Source organism: Chiloscyllium plagiosum, unplaced genomic scaffold, assembly GCF_037043375.1.
Source record: "Chiloscyllium plagiosum isolate Xiang-an unplaced genomic scaffold, Cpla_swu_hap1 HiC_scaffold_8, whole genome shotgun sequence".
NCBI lineage: Eukaryota > Metazoa > Chordata > Chondrichthyes > Orectolobiformes > Hemiscylliidae > Chiloscyllium > Chiloscyllium plagiosum.
Window position 1 is genome coordinate 101270943 of NW_028270146.1, and position 20549 is coordinate 101291491.

The 20549-nt window shown below is 40.1% G+C and overlaps 1 protein-coding gene across 5 annotated transcripts in view; it reads right to left on the reverse strand.

Annotated features, from left to right (window-relative positions):
* Positions 1-699: 699 nt before the first annotated feature.
* Positions 700-20549, reverse strand: part of LOC122553883 (uncharacterized) — a 287844-nt gene continuing 267994 nt past the window's right edge. For all 5 annotated transcript variants that reach the window (XM_043698346.2, XM_043698344.2, XM_043698343.2 and 2 more), the window contains 3 exons: positions 16787-17681; positions 10643-10725; positions 700-4911 (listed from right to left, as the gene is read on the reverse strand). In XM_043698346.2, the coding sequence (XP_043554281.1) occupies positions 4897-4911; positions 10643-10725; positions 16787-17681 (993 nt within the window). In that variant the 3' untranslated portion in view covers positions 700-4896. The remainder of the gene's footprint in view (positions 4912-10642; positions 10726-16786; positions 17682-20549) is intronic.

Sequence of the window (20549 nt, forward strand, 5' to 3'; positions counted from 1 at the left end):
AGCACTGCTTGTGGGCCAGAAGAGGCTGAAGTGCTTTTCCTGGAACTTCAAACTTCTTCGCAAACCAATGGGTATGTCTCTCATTGGGTCAAGGTTTGGACCCTTCACTGTCCAGGGATATGACCCATCAGGTCCTGCTGCCTCTTTTGCAGATTTCCTGCTCGACTGAACCTAAACCTGTCAATCAGGTCCTGACCTCAGGACAGGGAACTTGTTAGTAATGTCACAAAGGCATTGTGAAGTTCAAATGCCATAACACACTAATAACTCCAAACTTGCAGATTTCTTTCTCGCCACAGTCAAGTCAACCAGTAAAACTGCTGCCCTCATTTCCACATCACTCTACTGCAGCTGATATGACATACAGCTATGTCACTTTACTCAATATGCCTCAATTTGAACTTCAGCACCTTTATCCAAATGATTGACACAGTTTCTGTCCAAATCAGCTTTGGGACTGAGCAATATTGGCAAGTCCGCAAACCTGTTTCACATAGGAATCCTTATTGGAAGTAAGGTTCTCACCCTATTGCTGTGGACTGAATCGGACATGGGTTAAAAAGTGAAAGCAGGCATCAAATCAAAGTGGTGCAGGCTCAATTCGTTGCAAGTTCACCTAAAATTTCACTAGCAAAAATAACTACATAAAAGACAGCACCGTTTTTTAACAACACAATTCAGGTAGTGACGCTTTTGAAGAACTATACAGAATAGTTTATTTCACTGGATACTTGTGATACATTTTTGACCACAGTGTTGTAGCATTAACATTCAGAAGATGAAACTGAGATTAAGATTTGGACGGTCAGCATAGTCTACTCTGAACACAGTGGGATTGGGAATTGAAAACTAAGCATGGGCTTTGGTTACTACTTCCCGAACACACAAAACAAACAAAAATACAGTTAGGCTTTGATCGTACAGAATAATGATCTTGAACTCAGCAATGAAAGTTTAGATTAATTCTCAAATTACATGGTTTTAGCTGATTACGAATGGTTTGTGTTGTTAGTGACCTGTATTACAGCCCTGGAAAACCAGACTAACATTAAGATAAAATAATAGAAATTTGAACACTGGAGATTCACCTGACAGCCTTATGCTACACTCCCTGTGGGATATATTTACAAAAACAATAATGTTTTATTTTAATATGTTAGCCATTTGTACAAAATCTTAATGGTTCAAGTTTCTATCGGAAGGTGATGTTAGCTGTGCTGATCATCTAGTTATTGCTGAAACATAAACACTTACTTCTAACGTGAATACAATTAAGGAAATATTTTCTGCTTGAATCAGGACTGTAATAATTCACAACTCTTCCTGAATAAGGAGCTATACGTATCAGTAATCCATAAAACCTTATTCAATACATTAGCCCAGATATCCCAATGTTCAGGTAGTCATAACGACAGCAGAGACTGGAGTTGTACATTGGGAACATGTGGAAATGTCCAGCATAGCTGACTTTGAAGGAATTGTCTGGCAAATTGAAAATCCTAATGGCAATTCCCCTGCATCTAGAACACCCTGACCGAACCCCAAAAGAAGGAGATTTCAGAAGGCTCTGACTCACTTAATATTAATAATTATCCAGGAAACACTAGAGGGTTAAAAATCTATTCTATCTCTTGGGTACCTATTACGTTGAATCCCCAATCTCATTACTGACCTCTCCACCTTTGCCCCTATATCTCCATCACTCAACTTGACCCAAGGGACCCCCTCTCAGCCTCCAAACCCCACCTGACCTGGTTCCCCTCCCCTCACTAACCCAATCTCTTGACTTAGCCTTCACACTTATCCATTACCTGGTAGCTCTCACATCCCTCATGTACCTTGCATTTCACACTCCTCATCACCAATCCCCTCAATAATGTGGTGCACTATCTCCTCACAATTACCTTATGAACTTATCCTTTTACAAGAGCTGTCAAAGTGGCTGTTGTGCTGCTTGACACTTGCTTCCCAGAATGTAGCACATAGATTACTGATAAAGAGGGAGTGGTTTCCATGACTATTCCCTCTGCTGCTGGCCGTAAATATTCCTGGACAGGCCTCCCATGTATCCAACACAAGGCTCCCACCCAAGAATTTTCAGAGTAGAAGTCAGCAAAACGTAACTATGTGCATTTTTGTCTGAAATAGGGTTTCCAACCCAAATCAGAATTTCTGGGCTATTAGGTTGTTTGCTGAGGGGTCAGCTCCTCAAACACACCCAGAACTGACCCTGACAAACACCCATTTCACTCACGTCACTTTTGCAAAAATGTTTCACGTTATTAACTATTTCACAAACTCAAAAGAGTTACATTTATTAAAACGGACCTAATGTCAGGAAAATACACACATTTTACAAGATGAATAATGTATTAAAATGGAAGATTGGATAGATTATCGATAGCAATATCTCTTTCCCAATACTTACACTTTATAAATCCTCAATGAAACAACTTGAGACAGACGTCAGTGACAGTTTCACCAATTTTCATACAGAAATACTCAACCTAATAATGAATGTTTTCATTTAAATAATTCTTGTTTTAAACTTCTCTCCATCACAGGACAAGTTCTGTAAATGAGCAAATAATCTGTATCCAGACCTCGCCTAAGACATCTGGAAGGGAGACATCTAAGGAGGGAACTTTTTATTCTTTTTCCTTTCTCCCTGTCTGTGTTCAGTGCTCAGCTTCTGTTCTCCATCTTCTTAATGGCAAGAGTAACTGTGCACACAAATCTTCAATACATCATATGGGGCACTGCATCTCGATCAATGTAATGCTAAAGGTGTCTACAGATTAAACTTAATTTAACATTTTATAAACAAGTTATTGAGCTTTATACGAAATTTTCAACAACTACAAGAAAAACTATCAGAGGCATGATTAAAACAAGTCAATTTTGTTTTTAATAATTTCATTGAATTTTAAATCAGCTTTCAAAATAAACTATTCTAACTTTCAATCCAGTCTAAGATGGCCACAGATATTAATTGCTTTAAATATATAAACTCCAAACCATGCTCTAGGCATGTACATCAGTAACATTGGTTTCCATGGACTTACTTCATCTTAATTGTTGGTTACATGACATGAGTAACAAACTGTAAATATAAATAAAATAGCAAACACTACACACTACTGAAATGTGTAAACATAAAGTGTCTATTAACACACAACTATCCCGATATTTCAGCCTGCTACTGAATCTAAAATCATTCTCTCTCTCCTACCTTCTCTCATGTAGGGGCTTCACTTCTGATCCAACCTTCAATACAGAACAGGATCACTCAGATGAAATCCTGCTTTTGAAGAATGATAATTATAGATGAAAGCTGGAAATCCAGCATGATTGCAGTGCCTGGTTATCTTCGCCAACCTACTGTATTCACACACAAGCTCACCTATTTATAAAAAAAACTGTGTTCTTCACTCATTAAGGCGAAGAACAAAATGCTGGGATTGCCAACGTTTTCAATTTCTAAAATGACAAATCTTGTTTTTTGAAGTCTAATGCACAACTTGAGAGGTTACAAGTTGACATCAATGTAATTCTCCCAGAATTGAGAAATAGCTAAATCAGTTAACCTGCTCCCTGTCTTATACAGATAATAGGTACCAGCATATTGAGAGCATGAGGGATTTCAGTCCTGGAAAACTCTGGTTAAAAGAGTTATTTCTTCCTCCAAGATTTAAATCTATGTGGCTTTGTACCAAAACATGCTGTGATGCCATCTGCCATTAATGATGTCAGTATATCCTACAAACAGACTGAACAAATGTAACCTGCAGGTTCATCATAATACTGCTGGTTATCATGACATGACTGAATAGATTGCATCAATGTATGTATTATTTCAGCTGAAAATTGTTTTCTTCCTCAAAATGCAAATGAATGTAGACTTGGAAGAAGGATTTAAGAACGGAGGGTCGTGGGCTGTTAACTGAAAAGACAAGGCTGGAACAACACTCCGTATGATGTTGAGTTAGATATAATGGAGCAATCATATTTAGTGCAGCAATCCCCTTTAGACAGATTGCCTTGCCAGTGCATTTTCAGCCCTCGTGTCTGAATACACTTCTCTCCTAATATGGAGTTATTGCATTTCCCAACACACACAAACACCTTCCTGTCTGAGCAGACGTGGCAAACGCACTAAATGTGGTACCAGGTTTTAACAGGGTCCTCTGGAAATTGGACCAAGACCAGTCTAAACTAATTTTACTGTGACCCTGTATTTATACTCTACCTGAAGAGAGTGTAAGTTAGCTTTCTCTATACTAGCTTTGTCATATCAATGCACATTAATGTTTTGTTCCGCATTTTCTGCCAGGGACTAAGTTACAACCTTCTAAACCAATCCTGTTAGCAAAGTATACATATAACAACAATGCATACCACAATTCACAGCAATATTGTCCACAGGCATTTGTTGAAACCTGTATGTCCCTTAAAGAGGATAAAATTTTGAAAGCACGTGTTAAACCAAGTGTCTTAAATTAAATTACATTTAGAGACCAGTTTTATTCTTAAACTGAATCCATCTATCAAACATTACCTATCCTGCAACCACCACACCATATGCACATTCTCAAAATTCAAATAAAATTATATAGTAGAAATAAAGTGCTTAAATGTGCTGCAATTGCAACAAATAAAATTATAGCAAAGTAAAGTGAAATTAATATTGCATTGCTGCTTGGTAATTAGTAAACATACATGGCCTCAGTTATTATAAGGTTTCTGATTTTAAAATGTTATTTGAGCACTATGAAGCTTATAGCTTAGACACTGCAAGAGAGATACTGTCAATAAATTACTGATGTGAAGAGTGCACTCAAGAAGCAGAGAATCTTGATATATTGATTATATAATACCATCGGTATGGCAGTTACTTCATTTTTCTTCAATCTGGAAAAGAAAAGCACAGGCAAGCAACCATTAATTAGCAGGGTGTGCATCATAGAAAACTGAATTATTTCATCAGCAAATCATGAAATCAAATCACTCGCAAACTACTTCCCTGCAATAGTTTAAGCAACATATGACATCAGCAGGACGTAACCATTTTTTGGTGAGATGAGAGTGTGACACTGGCAAAGCCAGCAGTAGTTGTTCATCATATTACCCAAGAAAAGCTGGTGGTGAGCTTCCTTTTTAAACAATTGCAAATCATGTGGTGTAGGTGCACCCAAAGTGTTGCTCAGAAGGGATTCTGACTCAGCAATTGTGAATAAGTAGAGGTGCCTTGGAAAAAATTCTTTCAAGCCTGTTTTTTCTCGATTAGATTCCCAACAGTATGAAAACAGGCCCTTCGGCTCAACAAGTCCACACCTACCCTCCGTAGAGTAAACCACCCAGATCTATCCCCCTACCCTATATTTACCCCTAACTAATGCATCTAATACTATGGGCAATTTAGCAAGGCCAATTCACCTGACCTGTACATTTTTGGACTGTGGGAGGAAACCGGAGCATCCAGAGAAAACCATGCAGACACAGTGAGAATGTGCAAACTCCATACAGCCAGTTGTCCGAGGCAGGAATCGAACCCATGTCCCTGGTGTTGTGAGGCAACAGTGCTGACCACTGAGCCACTGTGCCACCCCTTGGCATCCACTGCCCCTGGCATTCTAGATGATAAAGGTTACAGGTTTGGAAGATGATGTTGAGGGATTCTTGGTGAATTGTTGCAGTACATGTTGTAGATGGTACACATTCCTGCCACTCTGAGTCAGGGGTGGATGGATGCTGACCAAGTGGTTATATTGTCTTAGATGGTACTGAGCTTCCTGAGTGTTGTTGGAGTTGCCTGCAACTCATTCAGGCAAGTGAGATCTTTTATCACACCTTTAATTTGTGCCTTGTGGTGGATAGCACATAGGGCACAGAGAATGAGTTACAGAATGTAGAATTCTCCGCTTCTAACTCACTCTTTTAGTCATAGTATTTATATACCTTATCCAGTTGTTGCTGGTCAACAGTGACCCCCTAGGACATTGATGGTGGTGATTCAGCAATGTCCAGATTCTCTCTCATCCGTGGCGGTCATTCGCTGACATTTAGGTGGCGTGAATACTATTTGTTTACAGGTCCTGCCCTCCCAATTTAAAAGGTAGGGAGCATTCTTAGCAAAAAAGGTGTTTTGCTTTCATCAAAAATGTCTGGGAACATGTAAGAACATAAGAGATAGGAGCAGGAATGCCCTTCCAACCTGCTCTACTATTCATTCATGGTTAATTCCAGGTTTCAAATCAATTTCCTTCTGCTGCTCCTTTACGTGTGTCAGTATCACAAACTCATATCTGTACTCCACCAACATTTATACGACTCGCACTAGACTCCCTCAATCCTTGTATGTCTTGAGTTCCTGAGAGACAAGCATATCTATCTATCTCAGCCTTAAATATATTCAATAGTGGTGCATCCATAAGTGAAAGTAATCTCATTTAATTTTAAATGGTGGCCCCCATTATCTTGAGACTGTGTCCATGTTCTAGATTTCTCAGCCAGAGGAAACAAAATTTGTGTGTCCACCCAGTCAAATCTCTTTGGAATCTTGCATGTTTCAAACAGATTACTTCTCATTCCTCTAAACGCTAGAGAATTTGCTCAATTTCTCATCAAACTTGCCATGGAGGAAGGACAGCAGATGTTCACTAGGCTGCTACCAAGGACATCAGGACTGTCCTATGAGAAGAGATTAGTTTGACTGAGCTGTATACACTAGAGTTTAGAAGGATGAGAGGGGATCTGTTTAAAACATTTAGAATTCTAACATGGCTGGACTGACTAGATACAGGGGGGGATATTTCCCAGGGAGGGTTGGGGAGCTAAGAACCAGGGGTTACAGTGTCAGGATATGGGGTAGACTATTTAGGAGATGAGTGAGGAAAGACATCTTCACTCAGAAGGTAGTGAAGCTGTGGAATTTCTCTACCACAGAAGACTATGGAGACCAAATCACTTAGTAGATTCAAGAAAGAGATCTAGATACATCATTAAATTTTAAAGGCATTAAGTGTATGGGGGGCAAAAATGGGAATATAGCATTGAGACAGAGGATTGGCCATGATCATATTGAATGGCCGAAGGGCCAAACAGCCCACTTCTGCTTCGAGCTTCAATGTGATACAAGTTAATCCTTCCTTAAATGAGACCAAAACTGATTACAGCCTTCTGCATTTGGTCTCACCAAAGCGCCACTCAATTGCAGCAAGATTTCTTTATTCCTTATGTTTTATTCTTAGTGTAGGTAAAAATAGGCAATTCTTATAATTGGTCATGTTAGAAAATTACATTACATAATGGTTCTAAAACATAATTTAGATATTTAGAAAAGTATACCACCGATTCTGATGAAAGATGCATTAACTGTCTTCATAGATATGATTAGACCTGCTGAGCATTTTCTGACTTCTTTCACATTTTTACAAACTTATATGTGTTTCTTTTTAAGATTACAATCAAACAAACAACTGAGAACTCTGGTTCTAACTGCCCCTTAATAAACAGTATAAATGTGCACATTTTGCAAGCCTTAAACACAGCAGTTGATACCTGGATTTATTCACCATTAATTGTTTTAAGTTACTCTGCCTTATGAAATGCTAGTAACAAATCCACAAATCAACAATTGTTTCAAATGTAATAGAAGAGTAACTTCCAAAAGAATCCCCAGTTCTGGAATGTAATCTGAAATTACGAAGGAAAGTAGTGGTTTTCAATTTCCATCAAGGAAACATTCACTTGACTGACGGAACATTACCGTTTTTTAAATTCCACTCAAGAGCAGGAGTTTGGTGGCCAGTTAGAAGTGGAAACTGAAAGAGAGTGGGTATATTATTTTGTAAGCCAACTGACATGTAGATCTGGTGATTCTGAGCGACCAAATCTGTTAATGAACTTATGCTCAGCTTGTTAAAGGCTAGTCTGCACTTCCAAGGGAAGCCATAGGATCTTCACTGGATCTGGAGCAGATCAAGCATGAGTAGAGAGCAACACGGCAAGTAAGTAGTCATGGTCATGTCATTCAAGGAGATGGGCCCATAAAAGACTGTACAGCTGAAATAAGCACTCATCCATTGGCACACGGTTAACATCAGTGAGCAGAGTTAGAGGAGCATGAGGTGTGTGTGCATTCAGGTCAGATGAGAGGGTTGTGTTCCTCCACAGATTGTGGAACAGTGGGAGGATCCCATGTCAGGAAGATAAGCTAATTCTCCAGCGATTTTAATGGCAGAACAGGGAGAGACACAAACCTCTAAAAAGGTATGATCGATAAGGAAGACAAACAGGAAGGTAAACACAATGGAGTCCTCCTCCTGATGCAATGCCGAGAGCATAGCCTGGTCATAACAAACACACAATTTCACCAGAGACAAATACAAGACCTTAGCAACAGTCCCGTTCCAGACATTGGTACCTTCTTGAACAGATCATCATCAGATTGAGGGAGTACAAGATAAACACACTACTTACACAATGACCAAAGTTGAACAACTGCTGGACCAACCACTGGGCAGCACAGTGGTTAACACTGCTGTCTCACAGAGCCAGATACCCAACTTTGATTCCATCCTCATTGGACTGTCTGTGTTGAGTTTGTACAATCTCCTGATGTCTGTGTGGATTTCCTCCGGGTGCTCCAGTTTCGTCTTACAGTCCAAAAGATGTGCATGTTAGGTGGATTGGCCATGCTAAATTGCCCATAGTGTCCAGGAATGTGCAGTCTAGGTGGATTAGCTATAGAAAATGCAAGGTTACAGGGATAGGGTAGAGGCGTTGGGTGTGGGTGGGATACTCTTTGGAGAGTTGGTATGTACTTGATGGTATGTACTGAATAGCCTGCTTCCACATTGTAAGGATTCTATGATCTCATAATCTGGTCTAGCATCAAGCTGGCCCAATAAACAGCAGCAGCATCAGAAACACTGCCTCAGGTAAATCAATCTCGATGGATTCACAATCTCTGGCTTGTGTACATGACCCTATCTCTCTCATCTGGAAATAAAAGAGCATTCCAGGGGATCTCTAAGAAGCTGTAATTGTAACCATCTTCAAGAATGGAGACTTGATCAAATGTGATAACCACAGAGGGGTATCCCTCCTGACCACCACAGGGAAGCTCATTGCAATACTTGACCTCAATCACCTCCTCCAGAGACTGAAGAGCTCCTCCTGGAACCACAAACAATTCTATCCATCAAGAAGCACAGTGGACATGATCTTCACTGCGAAACAAGTGCAGAGAGAGCAGCAGCAATCTTTATACATGGCCTTCTTTGGTCTCACATAGCCTGTTGACTCTGTTAACCAGGAGCCACTATGAACGTCCACATCAAACTTTGTGGTCCACAGAAACTCATCACTATCCTCTGGCACTTCACCACTGAATCTGTCACAGATCCAATAAGAGTGCAAACTGGGGACAAGTATCAATGCACCATCACACTAACTTTGTTATCCAACTTCCTAGCTGCACCACTTTGCCCCAAATCCATGGAGCTTGCCACTGGATTGATTGAAGCTTCTCTACAAATAAGTGGAAAACTGTTCAACCTGAAATTTCCGAACCAAGACCACCTCAATCTCTGTTGTTGAGCTGCAGTATGCAGATGATTCCTGTTTGCAAACTCGGATGCTAAGCTCCAAACCATCGTTGATACATACCCAGAGGCAAAGCAGAGAATGGGTTTTGAGATAAACATGTGCAAGACAAAGGTATTCTTTCTGCCTGCTCCCATCACACAACACTGTTCCCTGACAGTAAGCCAGTGGACAATGTGGATTAATCCTCATATTCTGGCATTATTTACAGCGATGATAGATTTCAACAATGAAACTCAATATTGCCTCCAGTATACCAGCAGAACCACTAAAAGTCTCACAAAGACTTCAAACCCAACACCAACTCATGTTTTACAGGACAGTAGTATTATCAGCCCTCCCGTATGCATTGGAGATTTGGACAATGTATAGAATGAGAAATATCACTGGTTATGCCTTCACAAAATCCTACATATTCACTGGAAACCTGGGTTCTCCAATATCAGTGTCCTCTCTCAGGCCAACATCCCAAGCTTTGAAACAGGTTATAATCAATCTGCTATGCTGGGTGAGCCACAATGCCTGATACAAAGTTCCCTAAACAAGCTCTCTTCCTTGAGCTTTGAACAGCAAGCAGTTAGCAGGATAGCAGAGAAAATGTTCCCAGCTCTTAAAGCTATCTTGGAAAGAATTCCATAACCTCAATGACTCATGAGAGTCTCTTGTCCAAGAGCACCCAAACTGGAGAAGGAGCATTTGTGAAGGTGTCAATCATTTTGAGCATCTCCCACAAACTCAAGTCGAGGCCACGTGCAAACATCATCAGGAAAATGAGAAAACCTGAGAATCCCACCCATCCGCCTTTTCTAAGACCACCTGCCCCACTTCTAGTAGGGCATGTGGATACATCACTGGATTGTTTAGTTACATCAAGACCCACAATTCCAGAGTGGAAGAGTATCACCTCAATCCTGAGGACTATCTAAGATGTATTTAATCAACAAATGTGGAAAAAAAAAGCAAAGCTAAACATTAGATTAGGATTTTTTGTCAATTGAAACAATTAGCTGGAAAAAAATTCTCTTAATCATACCATCATCCCATTTATAGTATTGGTAATGTCTAGAATGGCAGCATCAGGTGAAAACTTTGAGCTTGCTGAATCATCAGGCGTCCCTGAAGAAAGACAAAGCTACATGTAAATACACAATAGACACATGTCTGAAGTCCTTTAAAAATAACCTGATGAATCCAATCAACCAATCACAACATTAGCAGAAAAAAACATGTCATGTGATCACCAAAGAATGAGTTCTCAATCAGTGGAAGAGGAATTTAAAAACATTCACGAAATTCTGTTGATCGCTATGGGAGACATGGAGAAATAGAATAATTTATCCTCTCTCTGATGTTCCAATAATTATTGGCTGGTAGCTCAGATAGCAAAAACAAAACACATTTAAAAAACATTTGAATATATTTTAGGTTATCCTTCTACTGCAATGTCTTCTGATTTAGAATTTATTTAAGCTACAAAATCGGAATAAATAGATGTATAATTTCGTGGGCTTGCACCAGAAAATTATCGAGACAGAGAGTACAAAAGCAATGCATTACGGTGAATCTTTATACATCACTGGCCTAACAGCAGCTGGAATATTGGCTCAGATCTTCTAGTCTCCAGATAATTGAAAACTGAACATATGATCAGAGGTTGAAGTTGTGGCACACCAGGGAGAATGAACTCCCAATGGATAATTTCCTTGCTCCCCTTCAAAACTCTCTGATTGTGAGTTTGAGAAAGACAGTTTTGCATAGTTTTGACTCACTCCTACACTGAACCCTACACACATCCCCCCCAACCCCTCAAAAACTGCTCCTTCACCCAATTCTCTTGACACCGCATTGACTATCATAATTTGACCTCTCCTGAACTGCTGATCAGATCCTGCCCCTCTCCTTTACAAGCATACACATTTGCATATTCTCACACAAATCTCACACACACTCATTCACTCAACTCCATACTCATTCACTGACATACCAAAAAGTTGTTTAAATGTTCCAGAGCTTTTCAGTCTGATAATAAATGAATTTCCAGAATGCAGCGCCTAACATCATTAAAATGAGACAAGGCTTGTTTACCCGTAATTGAGGAAGAAGCTCAATTTGAGGTGCATTCCAGATTTCTGAAGCAGACTGGATCAGGACTTCTGGCCAGAAATGTGGAACTTGGTCATTACAGAAAAAGAGTATGAACAGGGCAGCAATCGTACAGTGTTGGTGCTCATTGGAAGAATTAAACTATTGTGTCCAATTCAGCGTACACACCTTAAATAGCATGTAAAGACACAGAACAATATAGCCCAAGCATGGGCCCTTTGGTCCATGGTGCTGAGCTGAACATGACACTAAATTAAACTAATCCCTTCTGCATGCCAATGGTCCATATCCTCCATTCCTTGCATACTCATGGGCTTATCTAAAAGTTCTTTAAATGCCCCATGTCATATCTGTCTCCATCACCATCCCTAAAAATGCTCCTCACATCTCCTTTGAACTTTCCCTTCTCACCTTAAGTGCATATTATACATATCAACTCTGGGGAAAAGATTCTGACCATCAACCCTATCTGTGCATCTCATAATGTTACAGACTTCTATCAAGTCTCCTCTCAGCCTCAACCACTTCAGAGAAAACAACCCGAGTTTTTCGAGCCTCTCCTTATGGCTCAAACCCTCTAATCCAGACAGCATTCTTAAACCTTTTGTGCACCCTCTCCAACGTTTCCACATCCATTCCCGTAATGTGGCGACCAAAATTGAACACAAGACTTTAAGTGTAGCCTAACCAAAGTCTTATAAAGCTGCAACATGACATGCTGACTCTTGTACTCAATTCCCTGATCATGAAAGACAAGCATGATGTACGTCTTCTTTTCCACCTGATCGACTTGCATGGCAACTTTCAGGAGTTATGGACTTGAACCCCAAGATCCCTCTGGACAACAATGGTCCCGACATTAACTGTATGTGTTTCCTTAAAATTTGATCTTCCAAAATGCAGCACCTCACATTTACCTGGATTGATTTCTCTGCCCATATCTGTAACTGATCCATATCCCACTGTATCCTTTGACAACCTTCTACACCATTCACAATTCCACCGATCTTCATATCATCTGCAAACTTACTAACCCACCATCTACATTTTCATGCAAGACATTGGGTATGAGCCAGTGAAGTTTTACAAGAATGATTCAAAGGATGAGAGATTTCAGTTGTTAGGATAGATTGGTGAAGCATGAACTGTTGTGAGTTGACAGGAAATTTGATTATGATGTTCAGAACCATGAGAGGTTCAGACAAAGTAGATAAGGAGAAACTATTTCCATTGATGGAAGGGAAACTGACAAAAGCAATAGCGTTACGAGGTTAACTTTACACAGCAAATAGTTAAGGTATGAAATGCAGCTCTTGAGAGGCAAGTTCAACCACAGCTTTCAAAAGGAAGATGGATAATTACCTGAAGACAAAAATATTATCAGAATTACTGGGTAAAAGGCGGGGGTTGGGGCTAGCTGGGTTGGGCTGACAGACATAGGCACAGGCCAAATGCTGTTTTCTTTGATGTAACAATCCATAAAAAAATCAATGAAAAGGAAAATAAATACCATTTAGTTACCTACTTCTGCAGCAAGGAAAGGAAATGGTCAACCTTACCCAGTCTAACCTCCATGTTACCACAGCTCCACAGAACATGATAATTCTGTATTGATCAACAAGCTCCTCAATTCAAATGAAGTAGTTGAGTACAAAGCCCAAAACTAACATAGAACATAGAATATTAACAGGGCAGTACAGGCTCTTCGGCCCTCGATGTTGCGCCGACCTGTCATACCAATCTGAAGCCCATCTAACCCCCACTATTCCATGTACGTCCATATGCTTGTCCAATGACGACTTAAATGTACTTAAAGTTGGCGAAGTTTTGTACTTAAATTTTGTACTTAAAGTTTTTTAGAGCAATCAAAAAATGCATAATTGCTACTATCCAAACACACAGAAATGAAATCTCTCAGATATAATATTGCTTTTGTCTTTTCATGCATGCCAAAAGCAAAACTACTCTTTCTTGTATTTAAATTATTAAAATCATCACAAAGTGTTTTATGTTATTGAGGGGGTATAAAACAACCTGGGTGCAAATCTGCCCATGGAACCTGACTAATATTAGATCATTCACAATGATAATGTGGCTGATAAATTTATTAAAAAGCTATGGGAAAAATAAATCAACTTCTTGGAAATAATGTTATTTCCAAGCATGTTATTCCTTGTATTTGTGCACTTACATTGATTTTTAGTGGGAAAAAATGTTAAATAAACACACCATCATAATTTATAGGCCTCTGATTTTGCAGTGAGTTGAATTTCATGTTGTCAAATCAGAGGTTGGTTTTCAAACTAACTGTTTATAAATGGCAAAGATCATTTTAAAATTATGACACATGGTACTAAACTTTCAGACCTCACATAAAACGAGTCAAAATATGACGGAAGGTTTTCTCTTGTGCTACTAGTTCAAAATAGGCTACAACGGTCATATCAGAACTAAACATCAAAGAATTTTACAGATAAGTTACACTGGATTAGAGTTTATTGAAAGGTTAGCACAGCTTACACAATCATTTGTCCAAACTGGCCACACCTATACATCAAGATGATAAGGCTCTTAAAGTGTTAGATTTATGAGAAGCGGTTAGCAGGAAGCCAACAGTGATTCTATTTGCTCCGGGTGAGTTTTTAGGTGAGTCGGTGATTAAGTTGCCCCTTGTCAGGGGTCACCAGGGCGAGTGATTGTGTAATGAAATTAATATGCTGACAAGACTGAAATCAATAAATTTGTGTTCACCACAATGCCTTCTACGCAGCTACATGCCTCTCTGCAGGGCAGAGAGCTCCAGCAAAAAGGAAGAATTATCTTAGCACAAGATCTCCAGACTGAGGGTAAGCTTCTTTGACATGACTAAGCAATATGCAGCATCCTGGAGCAAATACTCGGTTCAAGACGACCAGGTGTAACATGAGTTGTCAACAGCCACCAAGGTCCACAGTGTCCTGAACTTCTTCACCTCCGCCTCCTTCAATAGATCTACCAGAGACATTTCATGAATTTCAATAGATTCCACTAATGTCTGTGATCAACTAGTTTTTTGACCACTAAACAGTGATCGTGTACTTCTGTACTAGATATCTGGGGAGCTGTCATGGCTCATTTGTTCTGTGGCAATCTCATCTCCTGGAGGTTGACTCTGCTTTACAAGCTCTGACAGTTGGTTCCCAGGAGACCAGGCGAATCGTGGGAGCATCTTTACACAGCTTCGAAGGTCTCTAGGGGCTGCTGTGCCTTTCTGGGCCTTTCACAACATTTCACTTCAGAGAGTGGGGGAGCAGAAGAGTTGAATGAGTAGCAACCTCCTCCAAAGAGGGAGTGTCAGTCGTGGCCATGGCCTGCAGCCACAAGATCACTGCTAAAGAAGCTTCTGACTACCTCACCCAGATACTTATTTTTTTTGTGTGCATGAGGCCATTTAACAGTGCCATCTGAGGAGTGCACTCCACCTCTTCAACTGGTTAATCCAATAGCTGTTCAACCTCTCCAATAGGTTTTCCCACCTCTCAATCACCCACTTCCTTATATGACATCACCCTCACAATGTCAGTGCTAGGATTAGCAAATTGGGACACAACATCATCTCTGAGCACCCTCTCTGGCATTGTTTGTTCTTTTCTTCTGCAAGGGCAAAAGACAGTGGCTAGGACAATGTTAGCCGCTCTCAACAATTCCAGTAGCCCACTGAAATGTAAACTTCAATTACCAATGTTATCATCACATCACGGCTTTTAGATTTGCTCAGAGGTCAATATTCATCTGGGGCACAAATGTCTTCTCTGTTCAGGAGTGTCATGCTCCCTCAGGTTAATCAGACAGCATATCTGCAGACCTGGAGGTCTGCCATCTGGCTGTTGCACTGTACCCAACTTGCCAGAGCGAAGGAGGTCACTGAAATCTCTTCAAGCACTGCACCCTGATTTATCCTCACAGCAATGTGGTTGCTTATGCAATTCACCATCTCCAGACACACCAGATACATTTTGTTGGTTGGGTCTCTCCTGCCACCCTCAGCACCAAGAAAGCTTGATTATCTTCCACTCCTCCAGCATCGCCTCTCTGACCTCTGAGCTGCCCGCCCCCCACAGGTAGCTGGTCTCTGTTGCTACTCATTTTTTAAAGCAAAGATAAAAAAAACCTCCTAACTCACTGGAAAATTGCTCTTCTTTATTGAAGATTTAACATGTGAGATTAAGCAAATGAGTTTGGGCTGAAACTTGATCAGAATGTGTTCCTAGGAAAACAGGAAGTTCAAGTGTAATTTGTGTCCTGTTTTCGGATTGTGCCCAAAGCCAAGAAACTACTCTAATGTAGATCACAGATCATATAGTCAAACAGCATGGAAATAGAGCCTTCAGTCCAACCAGTCTATGCCGACCATGATCCCAAATTAAACCAGTCCCACCTGCCTGCACTTGGCTGATATTCCTCCGAACACTCCTTATTAATGTACTAAGTGTCTTTTAAATATTGTAACTATATCCGCATCCACCACTTTTTCTGGAAGTTCATTCCACACACTAACATGCTCCGTGCAAAAAAGCTGCCCCTCATCATTTTTAAATCTTTTGCCTCTCGCCTTAGAAATATGCTCCTCATCTTGAAATCTCACACCCTAGAGAAAATACACCTTCCATTCACCTTATCTATGCCCCTTATAATTTTATAAACCTTGATAAAATCACCCCTCAACCTCCTACACTCCAGTGAAAAAGGTCCCAGCCTCTTATCATAACTCAAACCCTCCATTTCTGGCAACATCCTGGTAAATCTTTTCTCAACCCTATATCTTCCCTATAACAGGGCAACCAGAACTGGATATAGTACTCCAGAAGAAGCCATATGTTTAATTGCCTGTGCAATTGGCCTTACGAGTGTGGCCTCTACAAACTGCCTCAAATTTCACTTAGAAAAATGAACCAAGTGTTTCAATAAATACTAATGACCAAAAAACATGGTTTCTTACTATAACAAAAGCAGTATAATATTCAGGATGAAGAGTAAAGTTAAGACATTACAATGGATAGTCTTACGATCGTTCAAAATGTTAAAAAGAGCATACCTTTAATTTCCTCACAATCAATGTCAGTTCTTACATTTCCTTTTGACAGTTCCTCTTGATACTTCCCTGGTTGACGCCCAGAAGAAACAATTCCAACTTTGGAAGTAGGGAAACTGTTACATTGGTCATCCTGCAAAGTTACTGCACGATCTGTTATCACAGCTGGCTGCAATTTCCCAGCAATTTCCTGTGCAGACTGATCTTGCAATTTCACACTCACTGCCAAACCTTTGGTTGTAATACCAGTAGCTGAAGAACATTTCTTTTCTTCGTCACAAACAGCAATTAATATATTTTTCTCCAGAACTGCAGCATTACCATCCAGAGAGTTAGGACAACCAGCCAATTCAAGTCCAAGTTGATTTCTGTCTTTTAATGGTAAATGATCCTCTGTAGTACTAAGTTGGTTTGATATCTCATCAAAGGCAACCGATGCTGACTTTTTACTAGAGTCTGAGGGGGAACAATATTTTAACACATTTCCTGTGTCTTCAAGATCCTGTATGTCATTCTTTGTCAGAATAGCATGAACTGAAATACCATTTTCTGAAGGAAAATCAGAATTGCTTTTGCCTGAAACATTATGGTGCAATATAGGCCTGATGTGTATCAACTCCTCGGCCAATGATAGATTACCCAACTTACTACTGCAAGGTTTTGGCTTGTTCACAGTTCCTTCAGTATCCATCAGAGCTCTGCGAACAGCTTTGCGATTGATGGAGCTTTTTTGGGAGTCATGCATCTCGATAGTTTCCCACTCTCCATTCATCCAGTCAGTGCCTTCTTCAGCCTCCTGCCAATCAAACATGACCACATCTAAATCAGCATTCTTCCTCAACTCAGCATCTTCATTTACTTTTTGCTTCTTATGTTCTTCTGTGACTGTCTCCACCCACTTTAAACAAGAGCACAGAAATAAGCAGATGTTAGGACTAGATCATTATTAACATGTTTACATTCACCAATATCAATAACACATGGCTGTCCTCAAAACCTTCACCTTCAAAAAGTGACTTTTTGCAATAGGTTAAGAATGTTCACCTCTTCAGCACAAAACAGTTACCAATTCAGCAAAGGACAAGTCACAACCACAACACGTTCATTTGACCCAGTTATAGACCTCATTTAAGCATACTCAAAAATTTTAGTACTTCACAAACAAAGTGATACATGATTCCTACTCTTTCCAGTTTCTACATCTTTCCACAATAAAAGTGTAGAAACAAAGGGCATTATCTTGGAATGCCTAAGTCTTTAAACTTGGGCAATCCAACACTTGTCATGAATGCTCAGTTCTATGACTGAGATTAATTACAATAAGGAATTTGTCTATTTAATCATAAACTTTAATTTTCCACAATTGCATAAACATATTGGACTGGGTCTTTTCTGAACTGTTTGAATAGTTAATCAGGCAGATAAGGATAAGTATGTATTAATCTCACTAATTATTTGACAGAGATTTGTCCCAGAAGAAGCAAATTGAAGATGATGTAGAAAATGTAAGCTAAAACAAAGTTCTGAAGTTTTTTACAGAAGGAATTCTTAGAGGGTGATCCCTTTCCTTAGCATGACCAAAGAACAAGAACCAGATCTGGGTGAGTCAGTGGGAGCTGGACGTTTCATGCACTGCAATGTACAAAGTCACCATGGTTTTCATCAGTTATCATGCCAGCATCCTGAATGTCACTGGTGATTAAGACATTATAGTATCCAAACTAATAAAACCTGTATGGAGAAATAAGGTGTGTATAAACCAGATCATAGCATCAAAATCATCCCTCAAGAACTTCAGCGTACAGAGATCCTTGGTCCAAGACTCACTTTACCTTTTAAAAGGAATGTGTTTGTGTTGATGGAAGGACTTAGCATGCATCCATTATTTTTGTCCTGAATTCTTTCAAATTTTGGGTTGCCATAGCTCCTCTTGTTGCCCAGAAGGATGGCACAGTGTAAAAGTGGTTAACATTACTGCCTCATAGTGCTAAGGACCCAGGTTTGATTCCAGCCTTGGATGGCTGTCTGTGTGGAGTTTGCACATTCTTCTCATGTCCGCATGGGTTTCCTCCTGGTGCTGCAGTTTCGTCCCACAATCCAAAGATGTGCAGATAAGGTAAACTGGTCATGCTAAATTGCCCACTGTGTCCCATATTATGTGGATTAGCCAAAGGAAATGCAGGGTTACAGGGATAGGTTGGTGGGGTAGGTCTGGGTGGGATGTTCTTCTGAGGGTCAGTGTAGACCTGATGGGTTGAATGGCCTGCTTCCACACCATAGGGATTCTATGACATTTCTAACGAAGATACAACTATGCACAAAGTTCTCCCTGTTTGAGAAAGAACTGGCAGTTAGGCATGGGCTTCTGGTATGATGATTTCAGCAGGGATAGGAACATCTGCAGCAGGTAATTTGGAAGGACGCTTGCCAAATATTCAGGCTGGCTGGAGTTATATCGAGCATGAAGGACAATGGGTTGAGATATCAGAGGCCAATCATTTCAGATCCAAGACATTATTGCAAGTGTCCTTCAGAGTGCTGTCTTAGGTCCAACATCTTCACAGCTGTCTTCAATAATTTTCGCTCCAAGATAAGGGCAAGTTCATTGTCAACTGCACAACAGTCAGACGCATTCACAATTCCTCAAATACTGAAGCAATCATGTCTGCATGCAGCACAACATGGACAACATTGAGCTTTGAGATAATAAACGACAAAGTAATATGTGCACCACATAAGTGACATGTAATGACTATCCAACATTTCCCCATCTCCGGTTGACATTCAATAAAATGACCATTGCTGTTAAAATTGAGCCGAGTCTCCAAATTGCTTGCTGCCTGCCACACGCAAAGTGGCACTGAGCTTAATGACATTGGGAATTAATGCCTTCATATACCATTTTATGTCCCAGCAGCCCCACTTCCCTAACACCATCTGATTTCACAGGTAAAATTCCAGCCAACTTAATATTGACAAATGTGAAAAGACGCTCTTGGGAAGAAACAAATGGAAAGGCAGTATAACCTAAATGGAGCGTTGCATACTCAAAAAACTTTGAAGATGGCAAGGAAGGTTGATAAGATAATTAAGAAAGCAAATGGACTGATTGATTACTTTACAAATAGGACCAATGAATTCACAAATGGGCAAATCATGCTCAGCCTTTATAAATTGCTAGTTAGGTCTCAGCTTGAATATTGTGTAGAATTCTGGACACCATCCTTTGGCAAGGATATTAAAGTTCTAGGAGGGTACTGTAACAGAGGGAGATTGCGGAAGCAGGAATTGTTGTCCTTGGAGCAACCTTTACAGAAAACCTAATGTGGTCTTCAATGAAGGGGTTCAATAGATTGAGTGAAGGAAATAATTTCCTCTGGTCAAAGGGGTGGGAACAAGTCATGGATTGAAAATAATTGGCCAAAGAACCAAAAAAGAAATGAGAGGAAATTTCATACTGAGAGTCATTGAAATCTTTAATGTCTAAGATGTTGTTGGGTAGCGTGTAATCTGAAATTATACCCTATTATTATAGCATTCTGAAGTGAAAGGTTAGTTTTGGGCAGCACGGTGGCACAGTGGTTAGCACTGCTGCCTCACAGCGCCAGAGACCCAGGATCAATTCCCGCCTCAGGCAACTGTCTGTGTGGAGTTTGTACATTCTCCCTGTGTCTGCGTGGGTTTCCTCCGGGTGCTCCGGTTTCCTCCCACAGTCCAAAAAAAATGAGCAGGTTAGGTGAATTGGCCATGCTAAATTGCCTGTAGT